The following is a 17,552-nucleotide window of genomic DNA, read 5'->3' on the forward strand; positions in this document are numbered from 1 at the left end:
CCAAGTAGCTTAAACCTATCTAAAATGCTATTCCACTACACCTGAGCTCAACACCTGCACCATTGCTGAATCTCAAAGGGAGCGTATCGTGCCTTCCCGCTAGAAGGGCTCATGCTCCGACACCGACCATCTATTGGGGAAAAAAATTGGTGTAGCATGGATGCAAAGCATTACCTTTGCAACCCTACCACAGATGGTTGACACATGGACATTATAACGATCCAACGACTTTATCTGCTCGGTACCAAGCGGTGGGACGAGGATGCGCGGTTCCTTGGCTCGGCTCCCAGGCCCATCGACTCTCTCCACAATCCCCTTCCTCACGTGTTCTCCTATGCCTTCCTCATCTTCCATTGGACCTACTGCAGCGGCATGGCCTCCCCTTGTGGTGTCAACTCGAACAAGAATCCCACCCGCAAGAAGGAAGCCTAGGCCATGTTCATGTACACCACCGGAGCCTACAACGTTCTCCAATTTCTTGTCACGGTTTATTTTGATCATATCATGCGATGGGAATGATCTTGATCCATGGATCATCAGTACTTAGTGACATTGAGAACATGATGGTGTATAACTAGTACAAGCAGGAAAGAAGGGCTCAAAGGGGACGCACTGCTAGTGGTGGCAATCACAATACGGGTGCCGACACCACAGCGCGCACCAAGAAGTACGCCGTTTGGGACATGGGCAGTGGCCACTTCAGCATGTTCTCCCATGACCAAGGTGGTCGCACTCCTACGATGGTGGTGCCACTGGCGTCGCAGATGGATCTTTGTTTTTTTCTACCACAGATCCTCGTTTTCTGCTATGTCCATCTTCCTTGTGACGCCGGGTGCTTCTTCTGCTGCGTTGTCCACAAAGGTTTCTCTTTTCATGGTGGTTGTAGTCACCAGCGATGTAGTCGCTAGCGATTTGGTCATGCCTGAAGGCGAGTCGTCCCGTTCCACATCTGCACAATCCCCTTTTGGGAGCCGGGCCAAGGCATGCCATGTGCAGCCTTGTTGGATAGTGCCAAACAAGGCAAGCTGTTGGATTGGTATATTATCCACGCGTCGGACATCCGAAGTGGGGCTGCAGGCAATGTGGTTTGCACCCGGACTGCACCAATTTTTTTTCCGATCCATTGCACTCTCTTTGTCTCTATAGACTCCTCCCCTTTCTCGCTGCCACCACACTTCCTCTCCGTGCTTACTGGTGTGACACTTCCATGCACTCTTCTCGTATCTCCTAATCATTCTCCTAGGCTCTCCATCCCCACACCACACACCACAGCATTTTGTCCATATTTCAGCCCCTCTTTTCTCGGTCTACTCTACCATATATATCTCCCAGTAGTCCCCCACATACACCAGATGCAAGCATAGCACCAAAAGTACAAGAACTCCTAGCATCAGATGCCTCCAGTCCATATATAGCCCTTTGGAGAGCAAAAAGGGAGAACAACCCAGACAAAAGAGACAGCCATGTACTGCCCTTGGCCTTAACCCCCACCACCACAGCCCCTCACTGCCTTTCACCTGCAAAAACCACTTGCAACCCTCACAAAACCAAAAAACGCCAGCAGCCAGCTTCCCTCCCCCCTCCAATTTTAGCAACTTCTCCCTTAAAATCTCCCCCCCCCCCCCCCCTTGCATTGCACCTCTCCTTCTCTACCCACACCACCCCCGCCGTCTCCGCCGCCGCCACCACCACCGATTCTTTCTCCGGTGCCACCTATGGAAGAGATGATCAAGCCGGCACCGGCACCGGCGTCGTCGGAGGAGGAGAAGGAGGTGGTGGCTACTGCTGCTACTGGAGAAAGGAGGCATGAGGAGGCGACGGCCGGGAGAGAGGAGCAGGAAGAGGAGGAGGAGGAGGAGGAGGCGCCGGTGGTGCTGAAGAAGGGGCCGTGGACCACGGCGGAGGACGCCGTGCTGGTGCAGCACGTCCGGCAGCACGGCGAGGGGAACTGGAACGCGGTGCAGCGGATGACCGGGCTGCTCCGCTGCGGCAAGAGCTGCCGCCTCCGGTGGACCAACCACCTCCGCCCCAACCTCAAGAAGGGTTCCTTCTCCCCCGACGAGGAGCTCCTCATCGCGCAGCTCCACGCCCAGCTCGGCAACAAGTGGGCGCGCATGGCCTCCCATGTAAGTAAAGCCCCAAATCTCCGGTTGATCGATCGATCGAGCTGTCTGTTGTTTTCCATCTCAAAGTTGTTGATGTGATGTGATGCGTTGTGTTCTTTGTTTTGTCCCCAGCTGCCGGGGAGGACGGACAACGAGATCAAGAACTACTGGAACACGAGGACCAAGCGGCGCCAGCGCGCCGGCCTGCCGGTGTACCCGCCGGATGTGCAGCTCCACCTCGCCTTCGCCAAGCGCTGCCGCTACGACGACTTCTCCTCGCCGCTGTCGTCGCCGCAGCAATCCGCGGGGAGCAATGTCCTCTCTATGGACGCAGCCGATGCCGCCGGCGCCGCCTCGTCCGGGTACACCAGCGCGCGCCCGCCGCCGCTCGACCTCGCCGGCCAGCTTGCCATGGGGAGCCGGCCGGTTCAGCTCCTCGCCGCGACGCCGTTCTCCGCGCCTTCGTCCCCGTGGGGTAAGCCGTTCGCTCGGAACGCGCAGTTCTTCCAGTTCCCGCACTCGTCGCCCGTGTCGCCGACGACGCCGACCGGGCCGGTGCAGGTGCACCCGGTCACGCCGGAGCTCTCGTTGGGCTACGGCCTTCACGCCGGCGACCGGGCCAGACTCCCGCCTGTCTCGCCGTCCCCGGGTGCCAGAGCCGAGCTCCCTTCAAGCCAATTGCGCCCGTCGATGGCGCCTACCACAGCCGCCGCCGCCGCCACCGGCGGCTTGGTCGGCGGAGCGCTGCAGGATCACCCAAACGCGGCGAGCCTCGAGGCCATGCTGCAGGAGCTGCACGACGCCATCAAGATCGAACCGCCGGCGCCGCCGGAAAACAGAGGAACGGAAGAAGAAGGCGGCGGCGGCGGCGGCAATCTGCGCGGCGTAAGTGGTGAGTAGTGCATGTCGCGCGTGAAGCATTTTCCTCACATTTTCCACTCATTGGATGCATCTCAAGTTCTCTCTCTCTCTCTCTCTCTCTCTCTCTCTCTCTCTCTCTCTCTCTCTTTTTAAGTGTGTTGCTTTATTGTAGAAGAGAACAAATTGGCATGATTATGATGTGAACACATACATAGATCAGAGGATGAACCTTTTTGTTTGTGCTTCCAAAATCTCCATTTGTTTTCTTGCTGAATTCTACCTACTTCCTGAAAAGCAAATTAAACAACACCAATTTCATTTACCTCGACTCACAGATCACTCTAGAGTTAACCTGCTTAGTGAGAAACCAAGAATGGGAAAAAAATATATTTCTTACCAGCAAAAACAATAGTACATATTAGTTTTAGGAGTTAGCAAAATCAGAAACAGGACAGCTCTGCTTGGAACCTTCTTTTGCTTTTCTTTTTGATAGTTTTAAGGTAATTAGCACTGCATCTGCATGTACTGATGTACAGAGGCTTCAGAGGATTTCTTTTTGTCCTTGCAAGACAGTGACAGCCTACAGTGACTGCCTTTGATCTTGTTCCATGATTACTTTTCCTTATCTTACCAAGTAGTACTTTAATGCCTTTATTTCCCTTTCGACTTTTTTTTTCTCTCTTTCTCACTCTGCATCTGCCGCTTTCCTATACTACTACCTAATCTAATCTGCAGCCAATTCATGCTTCCTTTTTGTTCTTCCATGATTGCCTTGCTCATCACCTCCAATAACAGTACGTCACATTGGTGTCATATGATTCATAGGTTAATTGATTATCATAATCAAGCAAATATAAATAGGATCATATCTAGGATAAGAGTACTTTTTGGGAGATTATCTATAGGCACCTATCCAACTAGTGCTGAGCAGAATCGATCAAAAATTAATTCTGCGTAAGTTAATGAATCAACTAGTTGAGTTGGTACCAAGAATCGAAATCGTGCAAAACAAAAAAACTTTCTTGAAATAATTTCAGTTCCTTCATGAGCAAATTTTTGACAAATTGATGCCCATCAAGTCTGAAGATTTTTGCATCGTGGGGTTGCATTCTGTACTAATTTCACTTCAATTTCCAGGTGACGGCAAACCGGAGGTAGAGCTCAAGGACGACATCGAGACACTCTTCGACCTTATCATACCGGCGACGTTCCCGGCGGCGGCGCCGGAGCCCGCCGCCGCCGCGACGGCCGCCTCCGCCGCGCCCAACCACTCCAGCTCCGTCTCGCAGCACAGCAGCGACGACCAGGACCACTCCAACGGCGCCGACGTCCTCGACCTGCCCATCCTCACCGGCGGCGGAGGCGGCTCGTCGGAGCAGGACGACTGGAGCCTCGACGGCGCCGCCTGCCAGTGGGACAACATCTCCGGCGGCATCTGCTGACATGAATTTCGATGATCAACGCTGCGTCTGAAACATTCTGTGATCCCAAGAACCGCTCAAGAAGAGCTCTTTTTTTTTTCCTTTTTGCGAACATTTTTCTTGGCCTTCTTTTTTTTTTTCATGTACCTGGGGTTAATTAGGTTGTATCGATCGTGACTGAGCAAAGTGCAAATCTTCGATGCCCCCAGTGAGGCTTTTAACTTCGTTTTTTTTTAATTACAAATGACTCGGTCTGAGCTGATCATATCAAAGTTTTTATCGGCATATATATCTAGTATCTCTGTTAAGACATTAACTGCCTGATTATCTTGTTAGAATGTTATTGTAGTGATATGTTCTTCCAAGCATGCAAGAGGCAAAGATTATAGCGATCGATTTCTGTGATGTTTTGATAACGGTCTTGTTTCAAGCTGGCAGTTGGCAGTAGGTACACGCTGTGACTGACTAGTACTTGTCCCAAAAACGGGAGACTGCAGGAGCACGGAGAACATCCGTGTGTTAGGTTGTGATCAATGTGTTGCTGCCTTGTTGGAGACCAAGGCTCAGATTGGCTGGCACCTGATCGAATCATCCAGCAACCGAGTCTGTGACTAGATGCCCTGCTAGAGCATTCAGGTGTTGTGCCTAGCTAGTTCGTGTACTTTTGGGGATATTGCGAATGCACGAATAAAATTTGGGGAAATGAGATCAAAGTGCCCTCCGCTGCTTTAGTTGTAGTTTTGTTTTTGATAATGATTTTTTTTTGGGCGAAACACACTATACGCACGCTTATATGCAAGCACGAACAGTCACCTTATGAATACATACATGCGTACCCTACCTCAATTTGATCCCCATTTAAACGATATGATGTATTTGGCCATAATTTAACTTAAGTTACAGTTACACTACCAATTGCAATAGAATCAGGTCCATTTTATTTAGTGGCGGTTTTTAAAAAATGTTGTAGAATGAAAGTCATGCTAACAATCTCCAGTGTCCAGAAATATGGTTATCTGCATCTTAGTCGGTGCACAGGCTGGAAGTTACACTTGGCTATAGGAGCTCCTTAGGAGCATATACTCTTAATTCTCTCTGAAACAAATTGAGAAAACGAGCTTGCTTATCTGTGTAGCATCAGCTTTGGATGGGTACCCCAAAAAAGAAAAAAAGGATGGCATTATGGGAAACATATCTTAGTGAAATGTGATACACCAATCTCATATTTTACAATAACAAAATGTCAAATTCAAGCAGTAGCAGGTGGTCATAAATCCGTCGTGAGATTATAGTGGCGAACCATGCAAAAGGTGGCCTCTGCTGCCTTCCGGTGTCTCGTACGCAGCAGCGGCACCGCTGGTCGAAGAAAAAGGAGCAGTTGGATTGCATGATCAGCAAGTACCCTCCCCATGCTAAATACGTGTTGCCCATTCTTTGCTCCTTGCTTCCTGCCATAAGTTCCTCCCAAAGAGAGGCTTCTCTCTTGTTGTGACTCCTTACTGCTCTCTGTCACGGACAGAGTCCTTTCATTTCTTTTCACTCTGTTTTTTTTTCCTTCCTTGGGGACAAAAGAAGCTTCTAATGATTCTTATGGGACTAGACCACATAATGCAACATAGGCCAAGGACATAGCACTCAAATAGGTATTTTCCACTATATTTTTTTTGACACCATATTTTCCACTGTATATTAGTATAGCTTTAAGCCTTTAAAGGTGGTTTCAATCTTCTTTGATACTTTCTATTTTAGCCCTCATAGTTTTTCAATTTATGTGAAAGTCCAAAGTGTTACACTAAACACCCAGAACCTAGAAACTAGGCCATGTTTGGGGGAGCTTCTAGCTGCTGCAGCTTCTCCCAAAATCAAAAGCTCCCCCAAACAGCTCAGCTTTTGGTCCAGATTCTGAGTAGCTGTAGTTGTAGAATCCAAAAAATGAACTAGAAACCAGAAGCTAGGAAACCCAGTTTTTCCAGATTTTCAAAAGTTGGCTACCAACCAATTGTTTCTCAGAATCTTAAGCTTCCCAAACAGACCATAAATCTCTCCTCTACCCCTCCACTCTCCCCTCTCTTGGACCCTGCCTCCTATCTCCTCTGCCCTCTCCCACCACCTGACACTAGCAGAATATTTTGGTTCCATGATTTCGGTTTAATATATAGTTAAAATATTGGATTTTGGTTTTCTGATTAATTTTACCACCACTAGAGTATATGGTTCAATGCAGAACCATCGACAAGCTCGTGCTGGCTGAGTGACCGAATAGGACCCAAAAAAAATTAGGGGCCCCATTTTTTCTAATTTTAATCTATCTTAATGTGTTCCAACATGTTTAAAGCTCTTTGGTTCTATTTTTAAAAGGCAAATTTTGCTATAGGACATAACGACTTACTGTTTTAGCTGTAGGACACCGCACGAAGTGAGTATTGGGTAAAGACAAATATAAAAAGAGGAACTTATGGACTTGAATCAGACATTGGGTTGACATCCAAAATAGAGAGGAAAAGAGGAAGCAAACATAGCTAGATCACGAAAGAAAGCTCTTGCAAATGTAGCTAGCTACGCCTTCTCCTCCATTTTTCCGGTGGCTTTTACCACCCGATCTGCCACCACCGTCCAGTGCAAACTATCTAGTAGGCCAAGATTCCCCCGACCTACCCTCCTCCTTAGTCTCTAGCGGTTCTCGGTCCATCGGCGCCATCCTTCGCCTCTTAACCACCCCACTCAACTTTGCCCCCTACTGTCGGACCTGCCCACCACCCATTGCCAACCCTACCGCTCCAGCGCCGCCACTTAGCTCTCCTCCCACCCCCACTCTCACCCTGACCCAAACCCCCAAACCCTATCTGGTTAGGTCACCACCATCTCGCTGCATGGAATCGCTGCGACTTGTCAGAGCTAAGGAAGAAGGATGCTAAGCACGAATCACCCAAAATCTATAAGATTCATTCCCCAAATTTCCATTGAATGCTACTTAGCAATCCAAACAAAAAAGAGAAAATCTCTCGTATACCTCTGAAATTTTACCTAATCCCTTCTATACCCCTGAATTTTGCTTACTTTCTTGTATACCCCCAAAATTTGATTTTGATTCCTTCCATACCCCTCCCGTCAGCTAACCGTTAGTTGGCCATCTAATTTCTATAAAAATAACCATTTTACCCTTTGGATGAACATAGAAATTTATGAATTACATTATTAAAAATGTAAAAGTTTGTCGCATGAGACTATTGTAGTTATGAGTTTTTTTGTGCGATACATTATTTATCACAAAATTTAGTTTTAGATAATAAAATAAAAAAATATGTATTTATTTTTAAAAATCATAAAAATGAGGAGCATTCATACAAAGATAGGACCACCAATGCTCACAATATTTTTTTTATGAATGCTCCCGATAAAAAAAAATCAATTGTCCTATTAAAATTTCAAATAAATATTTTAATCTATTACATTTGTTTTATTTTCAAAATTTATGTAAAAATTTCCTGCACTAATTATTTAGTCTCATTAGTTTCATAAAATGCACATACTGTGCATTCAAACAAAATTTTCAATCATTTTTCAAGTTTATATTCAAATCTAAAGTATCAAGGGAAAAAATGATATTTGCAACCAAACGTAATACTGAAATGAAGGAAAATGTAATAGTAGGGACACGGAAGGGATCAAGTTGAAATTTTAGGGGTATAGAAGGGATCGGATAAATTTCAAGGGTATGAAAGGGATTGAGTAAGTTTTCATGGGTGCACAGGGAATTCACTTAAAAAAAAGATGGACAATATTGCGACTAAACAGTACATGTACACCAATTAGTTTAACCTGCTACCATTCTTATATATCTGAAAATAAATGATATGCATGCATCATCTCTCTCCCACGTGGGAGTATGCAAGAATGCAACAGCTCCTAATAGATAAGTTTCAAATAAAATCTTCTTTTAAATTATTTATCCGATTATACTATTATATTAGTTCTAATTAAACATTTATAATAAGAATTTACATGCTTATATTCTAATTAAAAAAATATATGTTGTAAATTACTTTATTATGTATGTAGTATTAATTTTATCGTATATGTACATTATTTTTAGATTTAATTAAATTACTTCTTAGATATTCATAATGGTGTGAGTTATTTACATTTATTGTTATTTTTAAGTTAGTTCTATAATTTGTGCTGACTAAATTAAATTTCTCGATAGACTCATATTTTTACCCTCGTAGCGGAATTAGTTTTATTACAATGATAACTTACTTTCATTTTGTATTAACCTACTTTTATGATTTATGTAAATTACTTTATGCTTTATTGAATTTATAAATATCTAAAAATTAATCTAATCAAATTTAAAATTAATTTAAATATATGACAAAAGTAGTTTACAACACATATATATCTCTTATTAGAATATAGGCAAATTTTGCTAGATGAAATTGTGACTTCATGGTTTTATCTATAGGACACCGTACAAAGTGAGTTTTAGGGGAAAGACATTCAGTAAATATATAAATTGGCTCATGGGTACTATGCCCATTAGAATATTTATTTCTAGCTGAATATGAAACCATATGAAAGTTATAAAATACCCATGGGCACACATGTCAGGTCAACCATCTCTCAATCTCTCTCTCGCACATGAACAATGAAATGGGAAAAGCATCATGGTGGTGTCGCCGTGCCATACTCTTCGAGGTGTATGGCGAGGTGGAAGACATCGCGGCGCACACCTTCGTCTCCATGTAGCAGGAGTGGGCGTCGTCTACCACGATGGCCATGGTGCTGATGACGGTGAGGGGGTTGAAGGAGCCGAAGCCCTGAGTAGCTTGGGTGGGGCAATGTGGAGGAGAGATGCCCGAGTCTGGCACGAAGCCTTGCCTTGATAGCCTCGTTGCTCCGTGCGAGCCCACTCCATGCCTTGCTCTTGGTCTCCGCCTGTCGGAGCCGCTCCTAAAGCTCAGTCCAGCGGCCTCCACCTCTACCTCCTTCTCCTGCCACTATCGTGCCGCGGTAGCTAATGTCGCGTTCCGTATCCACTCGAAGTCCATCCACACTATTGTGTTGATCTCTACGCTTTGCTCTTGCTCCTGCTCAACACCATCGGCTGCAGTATGCTTGGCACTATCATGCTCTAGCGCATTCTCGCGCCCCTCACTCCTTCTTGTATGACTTTGAGAGAGAGATAGAGATAGGAGACCTGATATGTGGGTCTAGAGGTATTTTAGAATTTTCACGCTATTTCTCTCCCCTACTCTACTAGAAATGATTATTCTAATGGGCACGATGTTCATTAGAAAATTTCCACGTTTACAAAGTACCTTCTCCCAAAAGTCATTTTATGTGGTACCTCAAAGTTACGATGAACTCTAACAAAATTTGCCTAGAATATAATTATGTGAGATTGTATTATAAATATTTTATTGCAATGAATGTAACGGTGTGAATTAGATGGTAAATTAGATAAGTATTTTAAAGAAAAAATATAAGAAGGAAAAACCTACATACATGACCTAACAAAAACACTCAATCAAACATTATCCCATAGCGCACATGGCTACCAATCAAGCCTCGTCTTACAAGACTAAATATTGTGTGTGTACTACTATTTAGATTTTGTGTTAATTGTAGCATATGTATCAACTTGCCTGCAGCCCATTTGTCGAATGGTTGGTTGGCACGACACAACTTTTAGACGGGTTACACCGCGACAAACGAGGGTGATGCGATTGCTCGCGTTTGATCAGTTACGAAGTGGGATGCAAATGCAAGCGATAACGAAAAGGGAGCATCGCTTACGAAAATCGATCCCAACCAATCTGCTGCGCGCGCGCGCGCCGCCAAGGCCACTCGCAAGTCGCAAAATCATATACCTTCATCGGCGTACGTGAGTGAGCTCGAGCAACTTAGCAAGCACACCGCACGCCGCGTCGCTCCAGACCCGGCCGCCGGCAACGGTGACATCGGCCGCAGGGGCAATTACTGCTCGATCGTTGCTCCACTCCTCGCCATGGCCCAGGGATGCCGATGCCAATGCCATCATAGGCAGCGCTGGCGCTGCTACTACACTTGTTAATAAATGGCCCGCCTGCTGGCTAAGGAGGAAGCCAAATTCCACTACGATGCGGCGAATTCTTGAAACTTCCTTGTGGCGATCGAGGCCCGCTTGTTAATGTTCAATAGCGGCATATATAAGTCCAATAGAATGGATGGTACACCCCTACTGTGTTTCCCTTAACATCATAGGAGGGGTGGTAATGGGTTACCCTCCAAGCGATAACTAGGGGAAATTTGTGCTTCTTCTCATTGATTCAAGTGTTTTACTTGATTTGTGTGTTCCTGCCAAAAATTCACTTGATTTGCGCGAGCTTAGTTGGACTGCTGTGTCACCAGTGCTGGGTTGTACATCGTCGCTGTCGGGTGAGATCCTCTATCATAATGTTACTATCATTATAGTCATTGTTATATGGGTTCCATCCTTCTATTGTCCCACACGTCAGTGCCTGTAATGTGAGTGTCATTATGGTAGAGGATGTGAACCCGTCGCCGTCGCCATGTGAGGGGGAGACTGACTACTAAGTTCCATATAGTTTCTACCTTGGACTACCATGTTGACATGTTACATGGGCAAATGTGACAAATAGTTGAAAAAAACAACCACCTTAGAGGGAAAAAAATAAAAGCAATTTTAAGATGAGCATTGGATAATTGCCAAATCTAATAATGGCAATAGTTAAATTCCCCAATAACTAGGGTGCGTTTAGGAGAGAAGGTTGGGAATTTTCTCTGGCGCATGTAAAACATGATAATTCATGAGCACGTGATTAATTAAGTATTAGCTATTTTTTAAAAAAAATAATATGATTTTTTAAAGCAACTTTCCTATACAAATTTTTCAAAAAAAACATCTTTTTACAATTTAGAGAACGTGGGTACAAGAAACAAGAGAGTAGAAGTTGGGAACATGTAGTTCCAAATACACCGTAAACATGTGGTTCTTAACCAAAACCAAGAAAAACCAGAGAAATTTTACCGAAAGTTTTTTTTATTTAATTGCTTTTAACTTAGCAGATATTCCCTTCGTCTCAAATATAAACATTTTGTCCAGATTTATAGTTAAAAGTTATTACATTTTTGGGATGAAGGTAGTATATCAGATTGTTTTCATTACACGACCACAAGTCCACGACGATAAACCCGGTTACCGCAGTAACCGACGGTAAGAAAAACCCAGCGCGGCACTCAACTGCACGGTACATTGGTACTACTTCGGCCTTTATTTGCCAAAGATCAAATTCTATTCATCTCAAAAGATATACTCCATCATCAAATGTGACGTCAGTTATCCCAACATCAAATTTTGGGAATTTTGGCAGGATAGAGTAATAATAACATGGCCCATCACAGAGGATGGGCCATGGAATGGTCCGTGCTAAACGGTGTCTGGCACTAATGCACTGCAGTCTATGAAATCTACGCACCACAAAAAAGTGTATAGGAACGGTGAAGTCGAAATTTTGTTTATACTATGGAAGAAGTGATAATTGCGTAAGCAAATTTTTAAATTCATTTACTAAATTTTAAAATTCAAAAGAATTTTCAGCCTTATGCCACAAAGGCATGTCAGGGCCACGTTAAATCTGATGCAAGATTGAAAGTGACGATACTTTAGAGTTGAATAGTGTTCAATTTTAAAATTTAAGGCTGATCCAGTCTCTGCAAAAGCTTGGGGGGGTTCTAAAATGGACATTTTCCTTGATATAGGAATACGTTTGATATATTTTTATTTTATTGCTTACAGGTAAGTAATTATGATAGTGAATGCAGTTTGCTAGATCTAGAGTTCTAGACAGAAACATGATATGCTTCCAGTACCCTGTATGAAGTAACAAGCAATAGAAAGCACATGAGCAGCCTATAGCAATATTAGTTCAATCATGACAACCAGGCCATATTAACATGTTAATCATGTACTTATAAACAGATAACAAGACCAAGGCATAATCTTCCATTAATACAATGCAACTACATTAGTTACGCATAGTTGGCAAAAATTTTAATGTACATTAGGCAGTAGCATAGCACATAGCACATTCATAATTCATAGATTGATTTGACTTAAAAAGAAAAGGGGTTGTATTTGAAGCACATATTACAGAAGAGCAATTAAAATGAAACCTACTCAATTTCGATATGGTGATGCAAGATTTATATATACAAATCTATGAGATGGTAGAAACTGACTCACATATAAGGGAAAATTGCAAATATTTTTTATCACAAAGGGATGCTATACGATTGGCAATATATTCTATAACGATGTTTCCTGAATCATTGAAGTATCGAAAAGTTACAAATTCATAATTAAGGAACAGACTTATATTAAAGATATTAGAAGTCAGCAGTTTATGACAGGAAATGGCATCACTAAATCACCAATCAGACAAGAAACATTGCATGGAGTCCAGTTCTCCCGCTTATAAACACCATTCCACATTCTTCCTTATCGTAGTATTCCATGTGCAATGTTTAATGTGTAAATGTTTCATTGCCACAGAGCACCGTTATGTTATCTTGTTGCATATATCAGGTGTATAGCAAAACTGAACATTTAATAACTAAATTTACAAACTGAGATTGTTGGTAAAAAATCGTGCAGGATAGGAGACCATACCATAGCAACTAATACATTTTATAGCAATCGACTAGTTAGTGTAATCTGAGTTGATTTTAACAGGGTTGTAAATGGCAATCCAAAAAAGACGAGTATAAAGCAACTATTTTTTTGCTTCACAAGGGGGGCAATTTACATATCAACAATTCAGTGTTCCCATTCATCTAGAAATGCGACTAAATGCAACATTAGAGCTTCATTCAGATAACAATACAAGGACCTATGATCAGTATAAGAAGCTAGAATGCTAGAGCAATCCCAACAAATGGGGCAAATGAATCCCAATTGCACAACTACTAACCTTTTCAGAGGCCAACCAATGTCTGAAACTTTTGACTTCACTAACTGTGATCCAAGTTTTCATCACCCAAGTATCACAAAATGTCCTTGATGAAGTCAAGATTGAGCGTGTCGCGGACAATCAGAAACATGCCAACCATGAGTACCACCAGTATACCTGACGACATGATCCTCTGTTCGATTTCACGGGGGATCTTCTGCCCACCACGGGCCGCCTCGAGAAGGATCAACGCCAACGTCCCACCGTCTAATGCTGGCAATGGCAACAAGTTTATTGCAGCAAGGTTGAGGTTTATCACAGCCGCAAACTGAAACAAGCCCTCGGCGCTTGACCTGGCCACCTCTGCGCCAACCGCAATGATTGCAACTGGACCAGACACCTTCTCCGCCGTCTGCGAGAAGTTGAGGAACGTCTGCCTGAGGCCGTCGAGCACCGTGGCGCTCAATGCGGTGAACTCGCGCAAGGCGAGGACGGTGGCCTCGGCCAGGTTGTTGGGGTGGACGCGAGTGACACGGAAGTAGGGCGAGAGCTGCACGCCAATGCGGCCGGTCCCGTCGACGCTGGTGTCCGGCACGACGGTGAGGTCGATGGACCTCCGGTCGCCGGGTCCTGGCCCTGTTCTTGAGACGGTGACGGAGACATCCTTGTTGGGGCTTGCCTTGATGAGGTCGACGAGGACAGGAACGGAGGGGTCCGGTGCGAGGCCGGGGACGGAGAGGATGACATCGCCGGGGAGGAGGCCGGCGCGGGCGGCGGCGGAGCCGGGGATGACCTCGGGGACGAGGACGCCGGGGAGCTGCGCCTGGACGGGGACGCCGACGGTGAGCGCCTGGGCGTAGACGATGAGGAAGGCGAAGAGGAGGTTGGCGGCGACGCCGGCGGAGACGACGAGGAGGCGGTCGGGGACGGGGCGGTTGCGGAGGAGGTCGGGGTCGTCGGGCGGGAAGCCGGAGTCCGGGTCGTCGTCGGGGAAGCCGACGTAGCCCCCGAGCGGGATGGCGCGGAGCGCGTACTCGACGGGGCCGAGGCGGAAGCGCGCGAGGGCGGGGCCGAAGCCGACGGAGAACTGGGAGACGTGGATGCCGCGGGAGGTGGCGGCGAGGAAGTGGCCCGACTCGTGGACGAGGACGATGGCGGCGAGGACGGAGGCGGCGGAGGCGACGGACTCGACGCTGGCGAGGAGGTCGGACGGGGCGGCGGCGGAGACGGAGATGGGCCTGGAGGAGGGGTGGCGGTGGCGGCGGAGGAGAGGGAGGTGGGGGTGGAGGGATAGAGGAGGAGGAGGCTTGAGGGTGGGAGAGAGGTGGGTGGTAATCCGAATCATGGTGGGAGGGGGAGGGGGAGGGGAGGAAGGCGGAGGAGTGGATAATCTGGCATTCTCTTGTTGGGGAGTTTGAGGCGCGTGGGGACTTTGGTGGTGCGCCTCCGCCGCCGGTGAGAGAGTGAAGTCGGGAAATGTTTGTGTGGATGATAAGCGGGTGACGCTGCACAGCAGTAAGCCAGAAAAGTGAGCATATGTTTTTCTTTTTCTCTCGTTTTTAGGCGCAGAAGCCCGAAATTCATTTCTCCTGTTGGGCTAAAAGTCACACTTATATGGGCCTGGGAATCTGGGATGGGCGTGGGTCAGCCCGCTGGTAATGATTAATTGGTCCATTCAGATTCAAGTAATCAAGATTCGAAAAAGGCTATTTATACTCCCTCCTTAAAGATCAGATCCGATTGTTATTCCTCAACTATAAAACTGGGTATATTTACTCCTCCAACTATTAAACTATGCAAAACTATACTCTCTCAGTGGTTTTAGAATGGTTTTGGCCACATGGAGTCCAATGGATAGCCCAATAATTAGAGAAATTAAAAACTAAAGTGAGGCTCACCTGTCGGTGATTCTCCCATCTTCTCTTATCTATCCTCTCTAATCCCCATTCTTCTCGGCCTCCTGAAGGTCGACGCTAGTATTGTCAAGACAGAATAGGTATCAGTCGGCTTCGATATCGAAAGTAGTCTTGGCCGTGTTTGGCTTTAATTGGGCCAAAAACACTAGACGCAAAACTTACAACCCAATTACACCCAACACTTCACATAAAGAAATAAGTTCACTTTAGGTCCATCATCTTAACGACGAGTTTAAATTGCGTCCTTGAAACCATAATACAAAGTATAACGCATCTCTCAACTTGCAATATAGGTGTACACGAGATCCTTAGGCAATAGAGTTATTGGTTTTAGCTGACATGACGAGTTGACTACGGTCAACCCATCTTAATTAGCACAGGACCCACATGGGCCCCAGATGTCAGTGGCCAACTCTTCTTTCCCTCCCTCACCCCTTCTCTCTACAATCTCTCTCCCTCACGATGGCCCTACACGAGATGGTGGCGCGTGCATTTGCCGGTGGATAAAGGTGGCGAGCGATGGGAAGAAGCATGGCAACCAGTAGGGGTGGGCGTTCGGTTTATTAGCTCGGCTTGGTTTCATCAGTTTAAAAGATATTCGGTTTTCTAGTTATGGCAACCGAGTTGTTTATAAAAGAATACAAAACCAAGCCAAATAAACCGAGTTACTTCAGTTTGGTTGTTCGGTTTTACCGAACAAACCGTAGGAACACGTTGCCATGAGTTCCAAAGCACACAATACTTTTTTTTTTGCGGGGAAAGCACACAATACTTAAGAAATCGCTTGACGGCACATGCAATGGCAGATCAAGAGACAAGGAGTTTTCTTACCTCACATACCAAGACTGCAAGAGAGTCATGAAACTTGGAGAAACCTGGCAACCAGTAGACTTTAATACAGATACTCCCTCCGTCCCAAAAAAAGACAAACCCTGGTTTCCGTGTCCAACGTTTGACCGTCCGTCTTATTAAAAAAACTATAAAAAAATTAAAAAGATAAGTCACACATAAAGTATTAATCATGTTTTATCATCTAACAACAATGAGAATACTAATTATAAAAAAATTTCATATAAGACGGATAGTCAAACATTGACACGGAAACCTAGGGTTTGTCTTTTTTTGGGACGGAGGGAGTATGTGGTAGTTGTACGTGCACACGCTCAGATCAGTCGTCTGGAGGGAGTTGGACCGGCGCAACGGCTGCGACGGCTGCGGCGATGGTGGTAAGGTAGCCATCCAGCCACGACTTCGCACGATGATGAGACGACGCCGAACAACGCTGGGTTTTCTAGGAGATGTATTAGTGTTAGATTAGTAGGCCTTGGGCCCAATTAAAGAGCTGTTGGCCTTAAAGTTTGTACGTTGCCAGGTTTGTGATATGTGTCTAACGTGTGGTTCAGTTTCTCCCGTTTTCTCATATTGTTTGGTTCGTGAGAATTGAAAACCGTAGATAACACCGAAGACCGATCAGATGCAAAACAGAAGCCGAAGAATAAACCGATGCCCGAAAAAACCGACACTTCTTCAGTTCGGCTCAGTTTTATTCGGCTTGCGGTCTTCGGGGATTCTAACACGTTGTAGGGTTCTTAATCTTGAAGGGCTACTCGAGCCGCTGCGCGGCGAGTTTGAGGCCTTCCAGTCAGCCATAGCTGCGGTTGCCACCCGTCCAATCCGCCTCGCTCGCCGCCTCTCTTCCCGTCGGTGACAGCCTTTCTCTCCATCACCCGACGCCCGCTTCCTAGCCTGGAGAGATGGGTCCACGGGAAGGAGAGGAAGAGGGGAGGAAGAAGAGTTGGCAATTGACATGTGCCAAGTTGATTTAGCCAAGTTGGTCACAGTCGTCGTCACGTTAGAGCATCTCCAACAGCTTCTCCATCCCACTCTCCAAGCAAAAAATTAGCTATTTTGAACAAAAATTGTACTCCAACAGCCTCTCTATTAGAATAGCCAAGCCAAATGACTTGCCAAACTCCTCTCCTCAATGGCCAAATTTAGCCAGCCCAAACTGCCTTGCCATTGGTGGGTCCCACGCGATACGTCTTCTCTCACCTCACTCTACGCGTCGTGACTGCTGCAAGCGGAGAAGGATGTGGCGGTGGGGCAGCACGATGGCAAGCGTCACCATGGCCTCCCGCTCGCCGGCCGCCGGCGTCGAGGGCATGAAGGGAGCAGCAGCAACGAGGTATTGTCATCGCCCGAGCTCTCGCCCATTCCTGCGCCTCTCCTCTCCAATCTCTCCATCACATTCACGCGCCATTGCATCATCGATCGAGCATTCGACTCTCCAAGTAGGGA

The 17,552-nt window shown here is 45.9% G+C and overlaps 2 protein-coding genes across 2 annotated transcripts; one reads left to right on the forward strand and one right to left on the reverse strand.

Annotated features, from left to right (window-relative positions):
• The first annotated feature begins 1,609 nt into the window (after positions 1 to 1,609).
• On the forward strand, positions 1,610 to 4,672 carry LOC4333315 (transcription factor MYB65). The gene is made up of 3 exons (XM_015773879.3): positions 1,610 to 2,126; positions 2,238 to 2,997; positions 4,104 to 4,672. Exons 1-3 carry the CDS (start codon positions 1,716 to 1,718, stop codon positions 4,406 to 4,408), a joined length of 1,476 nt encoding a protein of 491 aa, XP_015629365.1. The 5' UTR covers positions 1,610 to 1,715; the 3' UTR covers positions 4,409 to 4,672.
• An 8,481-nt stretch (positions 4,673 to 13,153) lies between these two features.
• LOC4333316 (membrane metalloprotease ARASP, chloroplastic) lies at positions 13,154 to 14,828 on the reverse strand. The gene has a single exon (XM_015773024.3). It carries the CDS (start codon positions 14,681 to 14,683, stop codon positions 13,433 to 13,435), a length of 1,251 nt encoding a protein of 416 aa, XP_015628510.1. The 5' UTR covers positions 14,684 to 14,828; the 3' UTR covers positions 13,154 to 13,432.
• Positions 14,829 to 17,552: the final 2,724 nt, after the last annotated feature.

This window comes from Oryza sativa, chromosome 3, assembly GCF_034140825.1.
Source record: "Oryza sativa Japonica Group chromosome 3, ASM3414082v1".
In the NCBI taxonomy this organism is placed as follows: domain Eukaryota; kingdom Viridiplantae; phylum Streptophyta; class Magnoliopsida; order Poales; family Poaceae; genus Oryza; species Oryza sativa.

Bases quoted from the DNA above. Each gene is read 5' to 3' on its own strand.
- LOC4333315 (XM_015773879.3), top strand. From the start codon at position 1,716: ATGGAAGAGATGATCAAGCCGGCACCGGCACCGGCGTCGTCGGAGGAG. The intron at 2,127-2,237 runs GTAAGTAAAGCC...TTTTGTCCCCAG, and splicing joins GGGCGCGCATGGCCTCCCAT to CTGCCGGGGAGGACGGACAA. The intron at 2,998-4,103 runs GTGAGTAGTGCA...TTCAATTTCCAG, and splicing joins CAATCTGCGCGGCGTAAGTG to GTGACGGCAAACCGGAGGTA.
- LOC4333316 (XM_015773024.3), bottom strand. From the start codon at position 14,683: ATGATTCGGATTACCACCCACCTCTCTCCCACCCTCAAGCCTCCTCCT.